A 16,610-nucleotide genomic window follows, 5' to 3' on the forward strand; every position below is an offset into this window, starting at 1 on the left:
TGTGCGATTGTTGTTTTGTGCATCTGTGTTAGTATGATCACTTAAAAATGAGCCTGCTCTTTGTTGCCTCGAGGCTCAGATAATAAACGGATGGATCTTTGTAATTCGCCATCAGCCTCGCCATCACACAGAGTATTAAATTCACTCTCATCACAGCTTTCTGTTGTCTTTTTGCAGGTTGCAGTGGTAAAAGTGAAAAACACTGACAAAGTTTTTGCAATGAAGATTCTCAACAAGTGGGAGATGCTGAAGCGAGCAGAGGTGAGTATCTTTGGTTACTCCAAAGTTTATATACACACAATATTAATAAATATTGATGAAGCACAGAACAGGCCTTCACTTGCAGGTTCTTGCAGAGCTGCTTGTTGCATGTTTTTCAGTCTTCATGCCTCAAACGTCACAAACCAAACGTGTGTGTGTGTGCACAAACGCCTGGATGTAGGAGAGGACATAAAGCAACACACAGACATGCGTGACGAGCATGCTGTCGTCGTGAACACGAGCCTGATTTTATTTCAGGTTTTTACTTTTGGAGGCGGCGGTTCAGACGGAACAGTTTCAGTTTTAGTCAGACTGCTGAGATTGAAAGATCACGGAGAGGTCGGGTGTGTGTAAAACAGGAAAATGTTTGTATTTATGTAGATGTGTGGAGCTTTTTATAAAAAACAAAGCATTTATGCAGATTTGGTTTCACATGTGGCTCTGCTGATACTGTAGGCTTAAGAAATCAGGTTATTTCCTAAATAACTGAACCTCCACATGTCATCAGATGGATTTATGTCCAGACAACCTGATGGAGCGTCCTCCACCTACATCGTACAGTAGTGACCAATGTTCCCTCTAAGCTGCTGGCATCTCTGCACACAGAAAATCTGTGTTGCGCACAAAAAAAATCTAACCTGAACTGAAATTAAAATGAAAACTTTAACAATTCTGTTTTGCAGTGTTAGTCAGTGACTGGCTGCTCCTGTATGGGATTAGAGCGATGTCACCTTATCCCAAAGTCCAGCCAATGATGCGATTCACATTCATATATATGCAGCTAATCAACGTGGCTGACAGGCTATGACAGCGTCCTTATGTGCGACACCGGTGTTTTAGCAAAGCGGCTGATGTGGAGTGAAGTTAATGACAACGTGAACAACCATTGGAGATGTGAGCAGGACAGACGAACAACTGACGGACAAAGTGTGGACTTTATACCAGTTTTTAAATTGTGTTGATCGGCCACATAAAACCAGAGTTATGATCAAAAATCTGCAATGTTTGTTTTTCTTCCTGAATACTGTCGTTGTTTATATTTACTGCAGGAAGAAACGGTAAAAACGGCGTTTTATAAGGAAAACGCTCGAAAGCCTGTGAGCAAAGACAAACTCCACCCCCCTCTCGCTTTCCTATTTGTCCAAAAAAGTACCATGTCGACCAATCAAAAAATGATATGGCAACATGGCATCTAGTTGTTAAGAAACGGGGGAAGTTTTAGGAGTGATGGCGTGTTTGAGATGTGAGAGATTTGTGACGTTTAGCACAAATCTTGTGTAGTTAGTGTGTAGTCAGTGTGTAGTTAGTGTGTAGTTAGTGTATAGTGTAGTCAATAGTGTTGTTGTGTGTGTCAGAACAATGAGGCGACTGAGTGTTACAGGTGTTACAGCAGTGACACATCTGCTGCTGTCAGGCCTGCAGGTATCAGGCTGTTGTTCTCCTTCATCTCATAGTGGACACAAATTATTTTTTGGAGCGGCACAAATAATTTGTGTGGCATCAGATTTGATGCAGAACAGCTGATTGTTCTGTAAATAGTTTGTTTATTTAAAATGTCTTGGCCGCATTTAAAAAAAAAAAAAAAAAAAAGCTGCAAAAACTTTGTTTGCATAACTCAGTTACTTTTTTGAAGAAGTAACTATATAATTAATTGGCCAACATTGGTCATTATTTACTGTATTTTGCAGACAGAGTTACAGACTCTCTCCCAGACCACAGACTCACAATACAAGTCAGAGCTTTATACAAATAAAAAAAAAGAAAAGAAAGTTGTGTTTCAAAATTGGAGTTCAAGTTATTTTTACTTCCAATAGTGTTAACATGCTACACAGGACATGAGTGGGCTAAAGCAGTTAATTAAAAGTCGTCTAACATAAATGCTGTAATTTGATTATTTTAATAAACATGTAACTTGGATGATTCGATGCTGGCGTGACCACAGTGCACACGTCTGCTGTTGCTCACAGTGGTCCAAGTGTCCGCTCAGGGAGTTTCGCTCAGACACGTGAAACATTAGAGGGATCGTTGGTAGTGACGCCTACTTTTTGTAACCCTACATTCCAGTGTTCAGTGAGCAAAGTGGAGGCGAGCAGTCTTATCATATTTTTCTTAAATTTTAAATGTGGGCTTTATTCAGCTACTCGTTCCCTGAAGCAAACGACATGGGGCTGATTTCACGTGTTTAGCAGCAGCTCGGGGAGATTTTACAGCAGCCCTGTAAGAATGATCGACAGTCCAAAGGCGAGTTGCTAACATGCTCCCAGCTTTAAGCACACACTTGCATAGAAGATCGGGACCTTTGACCTCACATAGTTTGCAGTACGTGTGACATTCATGGTTGGTTGTATCTCTTGCCAGACGGCATGTTTCCGGGAGGAGCGGGATGTGTTGGTGAACGGGGACTGCCAGTGGATCACCACCCTGCACTACGCCTTCCAGGATGACAATAATCTGGTACGTCTGTATGTCTGTGTTAGATGAGGTAACTTCCCTTAAATATAACTGCTCTCCCTTTTTATTCTTCAAGCCTACATTTCATTTTTTAGAAAGCAGTGCTACGTCCACATGGTGGCTGGTGCATGCACCTTTAGCATTGTAGCAACAGAAGTCACCGGGGTCAAAAACACTGACATAAAAGCCCGAGGGATGATTTTGGAGCTAGCTGATTGGTCAGACTGCTTCACACTCCCATTGGCTGCTCGAGGCAGTCGTTCTCAGATTAACCTGACTTCTCTCCACGACCCTGAGTTCAAATGCCACAACTGGTTGCCATTCCATTTCCCACATTCCCAAAGCAAATGTTTTATCCCGAACACTCCCAAGTCTTAAAAATATCCACGACTGCCCCTCTGACCATTTATTTTTAAATGGACCTGTAAAAGTGACATCATTTAGGTGTTTCCCCTCTGTGTGAAAGAAGAGATGGACGACTGTAGGTTCATTTTTGCAGCTTTGTTCTTGTTGTTTCAAAAAAGGCTGCTCTTTATTAGTTTGCCTCTAAGCAGTGCTGTACAGTTTCTGCTGTCTCACACGTTGGCGTCTGTCTCTGCAGTACCTGGTGATGGACTACTATGTGGGTGGTGACCTGCTGACTCTGCTCAGCAAGTTTGAGGACCGGCTGCCGGAGGAGATGGCCAAGTTCTACCTGGCTGAGATGGTACTGGCCATCGACTCGGTTCATCAGCTACACTATGTCCACAGGTGAGAGGAAAGGTGTTTTGGCACATTACGAAATCAATATGTGTGCATCTGTAGTGGAGCTGTGCGATATGACCAGCATCTCGTATCCCGACATAATTCATCTATCGTCCGATATCGATATAAATCACAAAAATGTAACATTTTCTGTAAATTCTGTGAATCTCGGGCAGCTCGACTTGTGTGAAGTGTTTCCAGCTGCTCGTCATGTAGCTGGAGTCGAGTGTTTTAACCGATGCATGAAACGATACATTTTAGACATAAGTTGTAACGGCGCCGTTTTCTTTGTGAGTATTACACGGCGTGCTGTGGGGAAAAGCCTGTTCTAACGTTTGAGTCTAAGGTTTATTTTTTAGCACCCGGCGTCTTTTTTACTTCTCATCCGTAAATAATCTGCTCTTTCACGTGATTCAGTTTATTTTGAAAAGTCTCAACAGGATCTTGAGCTTTATTGTGAAAGGTTTATGTGGAAAATAAACAAGCGGACACGCGAAGGTTTTAGGCAAGTTTATTTGTATAGCACAATTCAACAAGAAGGTGATTCAAAGTGCTTTACAGAGACATTAGAAACAAAATCAAATAACAATCATGATTTAAAATTGATTAAAACAAACAAACAAAACAGATAAAATCAAAACAGATAAAATCAAAACAGATAAAATCAAAACAGATAAAATCAGTAGTTAAAATGTAAGTTTTGAAATTTAAGCTTAAGTGTGGATTTGGTGTTTTATTCAAATGCAGCTGAGAACAGGTGAGTCTTCAACCTGGATTTAAATAAACTGAGTGTTTCTGGGAGTTTGTTCCAGATATAAGGAGCATAAAAGCTGAATGCAGCTTCTCCGTGTCTGGTTCTGACTCTGGGAACTGATAAAAGACCGGATCCATTCGACCTGAGGGATCTGGAAGGTTCATACTGGGTCAGGAGGTCACTGAGGAGGTTACCATCGTTGTTGCTAACGACAACGCATAAAAACAGGTGCTTGTCCGTCCGTAGTGGTTATATTACATATAAGAGAAAGAGAAAACTTTAAGAAATTAATAATAACTACAGTGACCATCAAAACCATGAAAAAATATTACTGTAAACAGTTTATTTTGCGACACCACGAAACAAACGACAGCGTAAAATGAAACGACAGACGTTTTTATATCGTCATCAGATATACATCGTTATATTGAACAGCCCTAGTCTGTAATTATATTTGGGCAGGACTGAGCAAGAAGTCCTGATGATAGACGCATCATTCGTGCTGTGTGAGGATTTACTTTTGCTCAATGAAAATGAATAAAAGCAAAACAGCAAAAAAAGCAAATTATTTCATTCTTGATGTTTGATGTCAGGTTTGTTTGTCAGTGCTTTAGAAAATAACTGTAAGCTAGTTTGCTTGAAGAAAGTTGGCCTAAAAGGGGCAATGATGTTGAAGGTAGATGAGCTACAGTGTCAGACAGACACCACGGCCCAGTGTAGAATGAATATTATGGTTTAAGAATAAATATAAGCAGCTGAAAATGGCGCAACAGCTCCACGTTAAGTAATCGCTCATTGCTGGAATTGAAAAGAGTCACTGTGGCTTAATGAGATACTGTGGGAAGCTGTGATTCCAGTTACTGTAAAGAAGCTTGCACAATATCTAAACGTCACAATGAAAATGCTGCATACGAGGCTTTTAATATAACACGCAAGCAGCAGACAAAAGAACAAACAGATTGCATTTGCAAAAGTTTAAACTGGATTGGGAGAGCAGTGCAGTTACACCTATTTACATCCACATGTCAGATATTTTCAGCTATAAAGGGCTTGATCTGGTGAAGCTCCTTTGTCTTAAAAATATACACGACTGCCCCTCTGACCATTTATTTTTAAAGCAACCATTAAAATTACATAATTTAGGTGTTTTCCCTCTTTCTGAAAGAAGAGATGGACAGTTGTAGATCATTTTGTTGCAGGTATCTGGCAACAAAGCAGACCAGTCTTTAAAAGAAAACCTGTAATCTGTGCTCAGCACCAAATGGCTTATTTTAAAAGAGCCGTTAAAAAGCGCAGTTTGCCTCAAGAGCTGCTCAAAATACAAAAACACAAAGGTTGAAGGACCTTTTTACTCTAATAGCGGCTGTAGCTAGCACCCAGAGCAGGGGTGGGCAGCTCCAGGTCTCGAGGGCCGGTGTTAGATCTCACCCTGAATCACATTATGAGTTCATTACCAGGAATCTGGAGAACCTCAAGACCTGTTGAGGTCATTTAACCATTTAAATCAGCTGACACGTCTAAAACCTGCGGGACACCGCCCCTCGAGGCCTGGAGTTGGACACCCCTGACTTAGAGCAATGTTACAGCGTTTGGCTCTGAGTTGCGGTGCAGTGTAGCTTACATGGGACATGCATGACCCGACCTCGTCTGGTAGAGCAGCGTCTTTAGCTGTCGTATCATTTCAAGCTGCAGACACTTTCCTCTCACTCATTTCAAAGACTTAAGAATAAACCAGCTAAAAGCACATTGTTCAGAGGGCACAGCACGAGAAAGCCTTCTTCTCTCTGAAGTAGGTGCCAAAAGAACTTTCCAGCCAATAGGAGGATGCCCTCGGGAGCAGGATATACAGTTCTTCCAGACAGGAAGCAGTCACATTGGCATGTCAACATAATTACAGTGTCGCTTTCGCCAGGGGGCTCGTCACAGCAGTTTAGTTTAGGGAGCAAGGGAGTGATGGATAGAGGGAAAGAGGAGAGATGGATGTAGAAGGGAGGGTCACGCCGTTCGGTATTTTGGGCGTGCCCCCAGTCTGTCAGATCTCTAATACACCACAGCAAACACACTCTGGGACATGGCAGCGCACTTATGGAGACATGTATATACACATTTCTAAGCATGAAAGCCAGCGAGTCTGTTCAAGGAGACAAGAGTGCCGAGCCACTAATTGCACAGTGCTATCGGGGGGGGGGGCAGTGGATGGAAAAGGGACGGGGGAGGGGGGGACAGCACTGTTTCTCTTCCAGTCCTCTTGTGGACTGGTTGGGACAATAATGATGGGGTATGGGAGGTGTGTGGGTGGGGGCGTGGTGTGCGTGCGTACCAACCCCCCCAGCTCCTCCTCCTGCTCTGCCTTCCACAGAGTCTCCGGGGAGATCTTTGTATGGTTGCTTTGTAGAGAGCGGGAGGCAGACAGGTCCCCAGAGGAGGGCGTGTCCTGCTGAGCGGGCCCATCTGATGTGTGTGTTTGTGCGCACGCACATCAGGGTTTGTCCTGCTGACCATCTGCATGTGCCCGTTTGGTTTGTTTCCTTTCCCTATATGTAAGTTTAGGGCCGTATTAACGTGTCATTTAAAGGATTACACGTCTGTTTTAAAGCCCACCCTCTGTTCATGACTCTGTGTCAGTGGCACTAAACACATAATGAAGCCACTGTGAGGAAATGTAAGTGGGCAGACTGTCGCTCTGTTCATTTCCTCACTTTTTCTCTGTGATGCTGTTTTCTGCTGGGAGAATTTGACGTCCCACGCCAAATCTCAAGTGACCCATTATCAGGTCTGCACCAAGACCCCAGGTGCAGAGACCATAAAGGGGCCGTTATGTTTACGACTGATGCTCCTGTTAAACAAAGTTTTAAGTAAAAATAAAGGAAAATAATGTCGTGGTGTCCACAGCTCGCTGACCTCATCAGTGTTTCTGTCGGGATCACAGGTGATGCCATCAGTTTTCATGCATTACGACTCGCTCTGCAATCCACAAACATTCATGCTGAACAAGGTTTATGACTCTCACTGATAAGATTGGAGCTGTTTTTTACCGAAATGAAAACAAAGTGTGGATTATGAGATGTTTGCGTTCTAGTTTACATCAGTTTTATTTTGTAGTTTGCAGGATTAAAAATACAACACTGAACACAATCCTTATATAAATGATTCACACAGCTAACATTATTAGCATTTTAGTCTGCGCTTTAATACTCTGCTCCAGTGTTATGCTGAAAGCATCACTCCTTTAAAAAGAATATTTGCAGCCTTGTTGACACTAATGTAGTTAAAAAGAGCCGACATGAAAGGGACGGAGCGCAAAGAGCCTCGAGGTCAACCTTCTGTCCCCTTCAGCCGAGTCCCACGAGGGACAGCGTGTGGACGTCAGAGGCGAAAGAAGACAATTTATTCAGTGGTCAGTGATCTGTGCCTCCCAGAGGGCCCGGACAAATGTTTCAGTAGCTCAGCATGGCTTTGTGCTGCCGAGCGCCACATCTGTCTGCCTCGCACACTGTGTGTGTGTGTGTGTGTGTGTGTGTGTACAATTGTGTATGGCTGAACAGAGGAACACGCACACATTTGATGTCATCATAGTCTCACATAGAAACGTTAGTTAAAGGTGTGACGGTAAATTCTGCCTTGGGTGGGTCTGCTGCACTGAATGTTGTAGAGGTGTGTGTGTGTGTGTGTGTGTGTAGAGGTGTGTGTGTGTGTGTGTGTGTGTGTGTGTGTAGAGGTGTGTGTGTGTGTGTGTGTGTGTGTGTAGAGGTGTGCGTGTGTAGAGGTGTGTGTGTGTGTGTGTGTTGCCAGATTGATTGCAGCCTTTAATGTGTTTTACTATTGAGGGCCCTGCATCTCTCACTGAGGGCTCCATGAGAACAGAGCTCTCTTATAAACACTTTCTAATAAGTAACAAGCAGCTTCCTTCACGTCCTGCATGGAGCTGCTGAATTTCAGAACACTTCATTGATCCCTGGAGGAAATTATGTGAGCAATTTGATGGAAGTGACGATTATGAGAATATTTTCAGTACATTTACAGCAGGAAGGGTGCGCTCGTGTGTGTGTGTGTGTGTGTGTGTGTGGATCATATGACAATAGGTAAGTAGGTAAAGCAGCAGCCCTGCAGTGTGTGGGAGCCTTTGATTCTTCTCCTTTGTTGGCCGTGTCATGTGATGCCAGGAGTCACAAAGACAGCAGTTCTTTGAACCGGTGGCTAACAATGCTTGGCTGGAGCCATGTGGACACGTCTTGTCCTTGCAGTCTACAGAGCTGGTGCGGGCCACATTGTGTGTACGTATGGGGGTGTGTATTACGAGGTGGCGTCCAGATGGCCCTCACAGATGGATCCTGTGGTTTTAAAAGAGATTACCTTGCTCTATTCCCGTCTCGGCGCTTCTCCTTAAGACCTCAGGAGCCCAGTGACACAGTAGCCCAATTAGCTGTGCTAACTTGCCTAGCCTGGCATTAGCCCAGTGTTAATGGTTCCTGTGGTTTGTCCACATTGAGTGGACATTCGAGTAAGCACGTTATTGTTAGGGTGTGTGTGTGTGTGTGTGTGTGCGTGTGTGTGTGCGCGCGCATTGACTGGGAACATTAATGTGGCCGTTCTGACCGCTGGTGCCTTAATCAAAAAACTCAAAGAGAGGCTAAATCTCCGAGGGGGGGGGGGGGGGGGGGGGGGGGGGGCGAGAGATGTGAGTAAATGTAGCTTCTATTGATTAGCAGCAGAATCCACCTTTCCTCACCCACCATGACACTTTGTCTGCCACACAAACACATTTGTACACATTTGTACGCAGCGCGACGGGTCAAACATGCTGTCTGCTTCTGCAGAACAGAAATCACTGAAGCAGATTAGGGCCTTCCAGCAACTGAAACACCTGCGCATGTATGAAGCACGCACACGCACACGCACACACCCACCCCCTCCCCCTCCCTACAGAGCCACGTGCGAGCAGTCTCAGGTTTGCTGTTCCCTCTGTTTGTTTGTTGGAGTTCAGGTGAGGTTCAGAGCTGTGATGCTCATTGTTGTCTGAGATAAATCTTCTTTGCAGGCGTAACAATGCTGCCTGATCTTGATGATGTTTATGCTCTTCCATCGTCTGACTTTGGGTTCTTGTCAGTTGCTTGTGGTGTTTCTGCAAAGCTCATGTTATTCCAGAGCGGTTGCATGAATGTGTGCACTTGGGTAGCCTGTGTGGTTTTGTTCCAGAAATGTGCAGGATGCACTTTGGAAAACGACGTCCAATCTGGAGCTCATCTGTGAGCGTGCAGGCTCTGCAAAGAGTCTCGCTAAGCCTCGCGGCGAGCTGCGATTTAGTCCGTTTTTGTGTTTTGTAGCCCAACTTTATGTGTCTATACCAGTCACACGTGTGCAGATATTCCTTTAATGCACAGTTTTATAGGTTGGTGATTTAGTGTCGTCTCTGAAGACGAGAGCTAGCTAGACCTCCCCCGCCCCCCTGCTCCATAAGACGGGACCATTAACACTTCTGGAAAATGACAGAGGCGTCACATGTGGCTTTAAAGAAACCTCTAGCTGAAGACAGAAGCATCAAAGAAACATATCGCCGTGTCTTTGAAGAGGAACACTGACTCTCACAGGTTTTCATTCTGCCCTGAAGTTTTTATCTGAAAACAAATGATGGTTTCACAAAGTCGTGTTACCTGCTGACACTGGACTTTCTGTCCTCCAAGTGTTTTATTGGATGCAGCTTCTGGTTAAGCTTCTTTATGTGTGTTTGCTTTTCTCCATTTGATTTTAAAGTGATATTTGGAGCCACAGATATTAGGAAACAACACTGACTGATGAGGAGCTGAAGCAGGCAGCCCGGGCTGTGCGTTTGAGGATTTTTAATTTACACATGCTCTCGTTCCTCTTCTCATTAGTGTCAGTGTTGCCTGTGTTTGTGTGAGAGAGTGTGGGGGTGTGTGCTTGTTTTGGATTTATTATTTTAAGCAGAGCCGCGCTCGCATCACTGCGCAGAAATAGCTCAGTTCTGTAACCTGTTACATCAAGTGTGTCAGTGACTGAGTTTATCTTTCACTCACCGTTGCATTTGTGCGTCGCTGCCTTTAAGGTCCCACGTTTCCTTTGGACACTCGTTAAAGAGGTTTCTATGTGGCCTGTACGCTGTGTGTGCTCGGGCGTGTCAGTGTGTTGATAAGAGACTCCAGGGGAAATCACCCGAATGGTCAGACAAGGACAGACTCTATTTTTACCCATAATGGTCGCTCCAGTCCGAGCTCATGTCTTTGGGGTTGTTTAGTACGTATTCTGACTGTTATGCTCCTGACTGCAACATCCACACTCAGTTACCCATGTGGGTACTCTCTGTGGACGCAGGTCTACGCTAGACCAGGCTGCAGCCTGAGCCACCTGTCAGTGAGCACCTGGTTAACACTGTGACACGAGCTCGGTCCTGTGCCTAGAAACACTCTGAACACTCAGGATTTTATGTGGATGCACAGAAAATATTCATACATCTTTAAAATAATTCCCTTTTGGCCCACATGGGGAAAGTACAGCTTGGCAACCAACAACAAACTTTTAAACATGCAACAGATAGATAATGGATAAAAACATGTGTGCTGTACGTCAGGCTTTGAAAGCTGCACAAAGACGGGCTCAAACACTCAGGATCATTTATAAATTCTCTTTACTTAGTAAAACAGACGTGAATATCAGCTCATGTATCCATGTAAACCACGTAAAACATGAGTCGAGTCATCATTTTATTATTTGTTTAAGTGATTTGCAGTAAAGTTCAGCTGCACAAATCAGTATCACACAGCAGGACTGTGCATTTCTTCATAGTTGGTTCTGTAAGTTAATTATTTTCATTTATTGATGCAGGCGTGTGATCTGCTTTAAGATAAAATTAATACAGTTTATTTTACTTCAAGATTTAACAAACCATTTTAATTACATGCACTAACAAACAGTCTGTGAGACGATTCAGCTCATGTGTTGATCTGTGTGCTGCTTGTCTGTCTTCAGCTAAACGAGCAGTGCGGAGGTGCTGCGTGTTGTCTCTGAAACAAATGCTTAAAATAATTAAAAGATATTCTTAAAGCTTTCTCAGCTTATTCACATCATTGAGTGCAAACAATAAAATGGATAATTATTCAAATGACCCCTACTGGTCATTTAGTTTTAAAAGACTTGAAGATGAAACTGTGAAAGTAGTCGAGCAACGACGAGTCGTCGTAGCTGGCAGACAGAAAAGGTGTCCTGAGTCCAGCCAGCGTATCTGTGATGTCAACTAGGGCTGCCACAATTAGTCGACTAGTCACGATTACGTCGACTATTAAAATTGTTGACGACTGATTTAATAGTCGACGCGTCGTTTGAAGCTTTGTAAGATCCCAAAAGACGCAGGAATAAATAGTAGGATTTAAGAGTGTAATAACGGACTGAAACAGAAGGTGGCAGCACTGCATGTACAAGGATGCCAGCTGCCGTTAAACCCCGAAGAAGAAGAAGCTGTGTCCCAGAATTCATAGCGCAGCCCAGCTCAGCTCAGTTTCCAACAATGGCGGCAGCTAGTTAGTTTTAATATTACTCTTATTATTCTTTCTGGGTCACAAAATAAACGTTTAACATATTTTCAGGCGAGAATGTAGCTGTGTAAACCTCAAATATCTGCTCAGTTTATCAAGACACCACATATTTTCAAAAGCGCTCCGACGTTTTCGGAGGCGTCTGTTACCCACTAGCTCGATAGCTAGCCGGGGGCTAGGCTAACTAGAGCCGTGAGAACACCGGACTCCCGGCTAATCGTTTTCAAACCCACCGCTGTCTTTCGCTACTCAGGTTAAACATGACATATAAGTCACTCAGATAACTTAAAAATGTTATTGTTTGGCTTTTTTCAGTATTTTATTTGTTCCTGAGTAAATCGGTTTGGCTGAGATTAAAGTTATAGTTTTTACACAGCTGAATAAACATCAAGCAGACAGCTGATTATCAGAAGTGTGAGATGCTCCAGAATTTACTCCGGTGTCCTGTTATATTTTAGATAGCAAGGAGTTTATTAAACTTCACCGAAACAATCTGCAAATTTCATTAAAATTTAATAAACTATCATCTTGTCTTTATTTTTAGTTAGCACATACCTTAAACACTTAAAGCTGTAAACTAATGATAGTTATATAAGAGCAGATGCTTCTGGTGCAATAAGCTGTACGTTTTATGTCCAGTGGATGATGATCTGATTAGTCGACTAATCATCGGTGACTAGTCGACTATCAAAATAATCGTTTGTGGCAGCCCTAGTGTCAACACTTCATCAGCAGTAGTAACGCAGAACAGATGCAGGTGAGAAGAAAACCTACAGCACATCTGTGTTTCCCCTCATGCACATCTGAGCAAAAAGGATGAGGGAGTGTGTTTGTGTGCTGCATATTTCCTAACTGTGTGTGTGTGTGTGTGTGTGTACGTACTTCGGGTACAGCTAATTCCCACAAGTCCAACTATTTTCAATGTTTATTTTTTCTTTTGGTCGATCTAAAGTTGTCACGCTGCTGATAAATGGAGGCAAATTACACTTAATTGAATCACAAATGTATCTGAATTATCCACATTCTTTAAAAGCAAGCTGAGACAGTGAAATTTCCCCAAGTTATGTAACCTAATTTGATGATAATTGACGGGGAGTCTGAGATCTTGTGTGTTTTGGATGGGCCATGTGTAGGTATTGTTTTATTTGGAAGAGTGTCCCATTTTCTTCATCATCTTTAGTCTTCTGAGGAATCGCTCGCTCGGTTTGTCTTTTTCCCTCTATCCTCCCTCCTCACTTGCCTTTTCCCTTCCTCCTCTTTTCAGGGACATCAAGCCCGACAACATTCTGCTGGATATGAACGGCCACATCCGCCTGGCTGACTTTGGCTCCTGCCTCAAACTCATGGAGGATGGGACGGTAGGTTTTTACCACACTGCTGCTGATGCCTCGTTTGGGCCAAAGCAAACATACCAGAGCTTTTCTGACCTCCTCGTCAACCCCCGGGGGTCTCCCAGGAGGAGAGTGCGGTTCAGCTGCTTGGCTGAGCCTGCAGTTTGTGATTCAGACCATTCTCCTAGCCCCATCCCAAAGACAAGAACGGGATGAAATAGATGTTCAAAGAAAATCTCAGAGGGATGATAAGGATGGCTGAATGACTGTTTGAAAAGGAAAAACAGTCTACAAATAGATTCAATGTAGGAATGTATTTCTCAGGTGTTTTGTCTGCATTAAAGCAGCTCTTTGAATAAGAAGCAGATACAGAGAAAACAGCCCAAATGTTTACTGTTACTCTGTAACTATTCAAATATGATCTACAATGTTTTCCCAGTTACAGTTTTATTATAATCCAGACTCACTGACAGTGAAGTCATTTGAGTTCTGTAGATGTAAACAAATGCTGCTGTGGTTGAATTTATCTCATGTGTTACAGAATTTCACCTTTAATTAGTCGTCATCACTGCTGTTGCTGACTTTGCACGCACAAACTTTTGTCACCTCTTAGTTTCTTTGATATACTTTGTCTTAAATTCTCTGCTAGGTTCAGTCATCTGTGGCTGTGGGGACCCCGGACTACATCTCTCCAGAAATCCTCCAGGCTATGGAGGATGGGAAAGGCAAATATGGCCCAGAGTGTGACTGGTGGTCCCTGGGGGTCTGCATGTATGAGATGCTGTATGGCGAGACTCCTTTCTATGCAGAATCCTTGGTGGAAACCTACGGGAAGATCATGAACCACAAGGTGGGCTGACGAGATTAAAAGGTGTAACGGTAAAACGCTCGCCTGAAATTTGCCCAGTTTGACCAGTAAACAAATGTGATCATGTCTTGAACAGGAGAGATTCCAGTTCCCACAGCAGATCACAGATGTTTCTGAGGAAGCGAAAGATCTGGTTCGCCGACTCATTTGCAGCCGAGAGCACCGATTGGGTCAGAATGGCATCGAGGACTTCAAGCAGCACCCCTTCTTCGCGGGTACAGGCTCCGCCTTTCTGTCGCACACAAAGATGACCTGAAAAACCTCACCGGCATCACGTTTACTGTTCGCTGTATGCTGCTTAATAAATGCATCTCCTTGTTTTTCACCTTTTAAGGCATCGATTGGGATAACATCCGCATGTGTGAAGCCCCCTACATCCCCGAGGTCAGCAGTCCGACAGACACCTCCAACTTCGATGTGGACGACGACTGTCTCAAGAACTCGGTACGTTCAGAGGAGCGAACGTCATCCTCTCACGATGTTGTCTGACTGGACGTATTTGATGTGCAGATTCACATGATTTCAAATCCTTTTCAGGAGACTATGCCCCCTCCCTCTCACACGGCTTTCTCAGGCCACCACCTGCCCTTTGTAGGTTTCACCTACACAAGTAAATGGTAAGTGTTAACAAACAGCTGCTGCCACTCACGTTTCTGCCTAACAACCAAATCTTACTACCGCTGGATTTCCTGTCTGTGTCTTTGCTGATGATTGTTAACCCTTTGAAGCCGGTCGGAGTGGGCACGCTCTGTTTTGCGTAACTACTTTTAAATCCCTGTAGAACCGGAACTGCGTAAGCTAGCGTAATAATTTTTTTTGCATATGAAACCGGAGGAGTTGTACTTACATCTTATGCCATCAGCTTGTCCTCGGTCACAGTTTCCTTCCACATATAGTTTTGCAAAAACTGCATAAAAAGCACTTGCAGCAACAAAAACATAATATTCCAGAAACACGCTTTGCCGATCCGATCAGCTGTTCGTAACACTTCCCACATTGAAACAGACATCAGTGCGAACGATCGCAAAGTTATGTTTGACTTTATGACTTTCTGTGTCGTTTCTGGGATGCTTAGGACTCATATTGCACTGCTGGAAATAGTTTATTTTGATGCTGTTTTCTTTACAAATTTGCATCATAGGATTGTTTTTCGTTTTTCCTGCAGTATATAAAAATTGGTGTATCTCAAAAATAAAACTATGAAGACACTCAAAATAAATTTCCTGTGGTGGGAAACTATTTTGTGCAACTTTTTTGTATTTACAGTTTTGAGGGATAAGCCTCTTAAATTTCTCTAACTAGAAATATATGTTAAAAAAACAAAAACGATTTACAATTTTTTTGTAGTTTATTGCACTTTTTTGCAATTAATGTAGTTACTATGGACTTAATGCAGACATATTATTAAAATATGGGCTATAACAGTTGTATTGATGTATAGCAACTTGAAATGCTCCCAAAAATGGCTCCACAGCATGTAAACATATAAAGTAAGCTCTGGCGGACTTGGTTCTATGGTCTTAAAGGGTTAAATAGCAAAAAGAGAAGGAACAAGTCTCTTAAGCCTCTTCCTAAGTCAGACTTGGGCTTTCTTCCTTCAGACTCATTATAATGCCTGTGATAGCTGAGATGCTATTTTCCTCCAGTGTCCAGAAGTTGTCACAGGTTGTCTTCATATGTAACGACTTTATTTATTTTTAAATGGATTTCCTATACAAGCTGTCTCAGCACTTGGTGCGAGGAGGCGTAGGAGATTAGCTTTCCTCCCTAATAAGGTGATGTTCATGACTTGCTGTACATCCTCAGGCTGAAGTGGTGCTCGTGAGAAAGCACCAGACCCACCAGCTGCTTCCTTATCTGTTCAAGCCTCAGTGATAATAGCCTTTTCCTTCCTTTCTGTCCTTCTGTCTCCGTCCACCTCGCACTCCTCGTGTCCCTCTGTTTTCTCCCATGACTCAACTTTCAGCTTATCTCTGTCGCCATCACTTCTCTCCCCGATGTTTCTTTGTATTTTCCCAATGACCGGTTTGATGTCATCAGAAACCACCAGCACCAATGTAAATAGTTTGTCCTTCTTTTCTTACCCCCCTCCTCTGTAGCACTCTGTCTGATCGGGGTTGCCTGCGACAGCTGGGAGGTGAGCCGGGGAAGGCCGGGCAGGACAAGCTGGATGTCGAAGTGCAGCGTAGCCTGGAGGACAGCCTGGCCACCGAGGCCTACGAGAGAAGGATTCGCCGCCTGGAGCAGGAGAAGCTAGAGCTGAGCCGCAAACTGCAAGGTGAGGTCGGAGCAGCGGTGCATCGGCGCAGATGTGTTGCATCATATGCACGCAGCCATCATGAGGCATGAGCATCCAGTCTGCACATGCTGAACTTTTAAAAGGCCTATAAATGATGTTTGTGATTTGATGTGCCACAGAGTCGACTCAGACGGTGCAGGCGCTGCAGCACACGGGCGAGGGCCCCCTCACTGCTAACAAGGAGGTGGAGATCAGGAGCCTGAAAAGCGAGATCGACATTCTGAAGAAGCAGATCGCCGGTCAGGACACAGTGCAACTCTTCTCCTTCTGAATCAGCTCCTGATTGTCTCTGACAGTGTGGTTGTTTGACAAATGTCTGACAGTTTCAGTTCGTTTCAAACCAAGCGTGTGCTCG

The 16,610-nt window shown here is 43.7% G+C and overlaps 1 protein-coding gene across 12 annotated transcripts in view; it reads left to right on the forward strand.

Moving 5' to 3' along the window:
- cdc42bpab (CDC42 binding protein kinase alpha (DMPK-like) b) overlaps positions 1-16,610 on the forward strand; it is a 72,972-nt gene that overhangs the window by 35,834 nt on the left and 20,528 nt on the right. For all 12 annotated transcript variants that reach the window (XM_085133880.1, XM_085133883.1, XM_085133884.1 and 9 more), the window contains 10 exons: positions 178-261; positions 2,620-2,715; positions 3,314-3,462; positions 13,022-13,115; positions 13,738-13,938; positions 14,033-14,171; positions 14,291-14,400; positions 14,494-14,573; positions 16,056-16,234; positions 16,375-16,494. In XM_085133880.1, the coding sequence (XP_084990006.1) occupies positions 178-261; positions 2,620-2,715; positions 3,314-3,462; positions 13,022-13,115; positions 13,738-13,938; positions 14,033-14,171; positions 14,291-14,400; positions 14,494-14,573; positions 16,056-16,234; positions 16,375-16,494 (1,252 nt within the window). The remainder of the gene's footprint in view (positions 1-177; positions 262-2,619; positions 2,716-3,313; positions 3,463-13,021; positions 13,116-13,737; positions 13,939-14,032; positions 14,172-14,290; positions 14,401-14,493; positions 14,574-16,055; positions 16,235-16,374; positions 16,495-16,610) is intronic.

The sequence above is a fragment of the Neolamprologus multifasciatus genome, chromosome 15 (assembly GCF_963576455.1).
Source record: "Neolamprologus multifasciatus chromosome 15, fNeoMul1.2, whole genome shotgun sequence".
NCBI lineage: Eukaryota > Metazoa > Chordata > Actinopteri > Cichliformes > Cichlidae > Neolamprologus > Neolamprologus multifasciatus.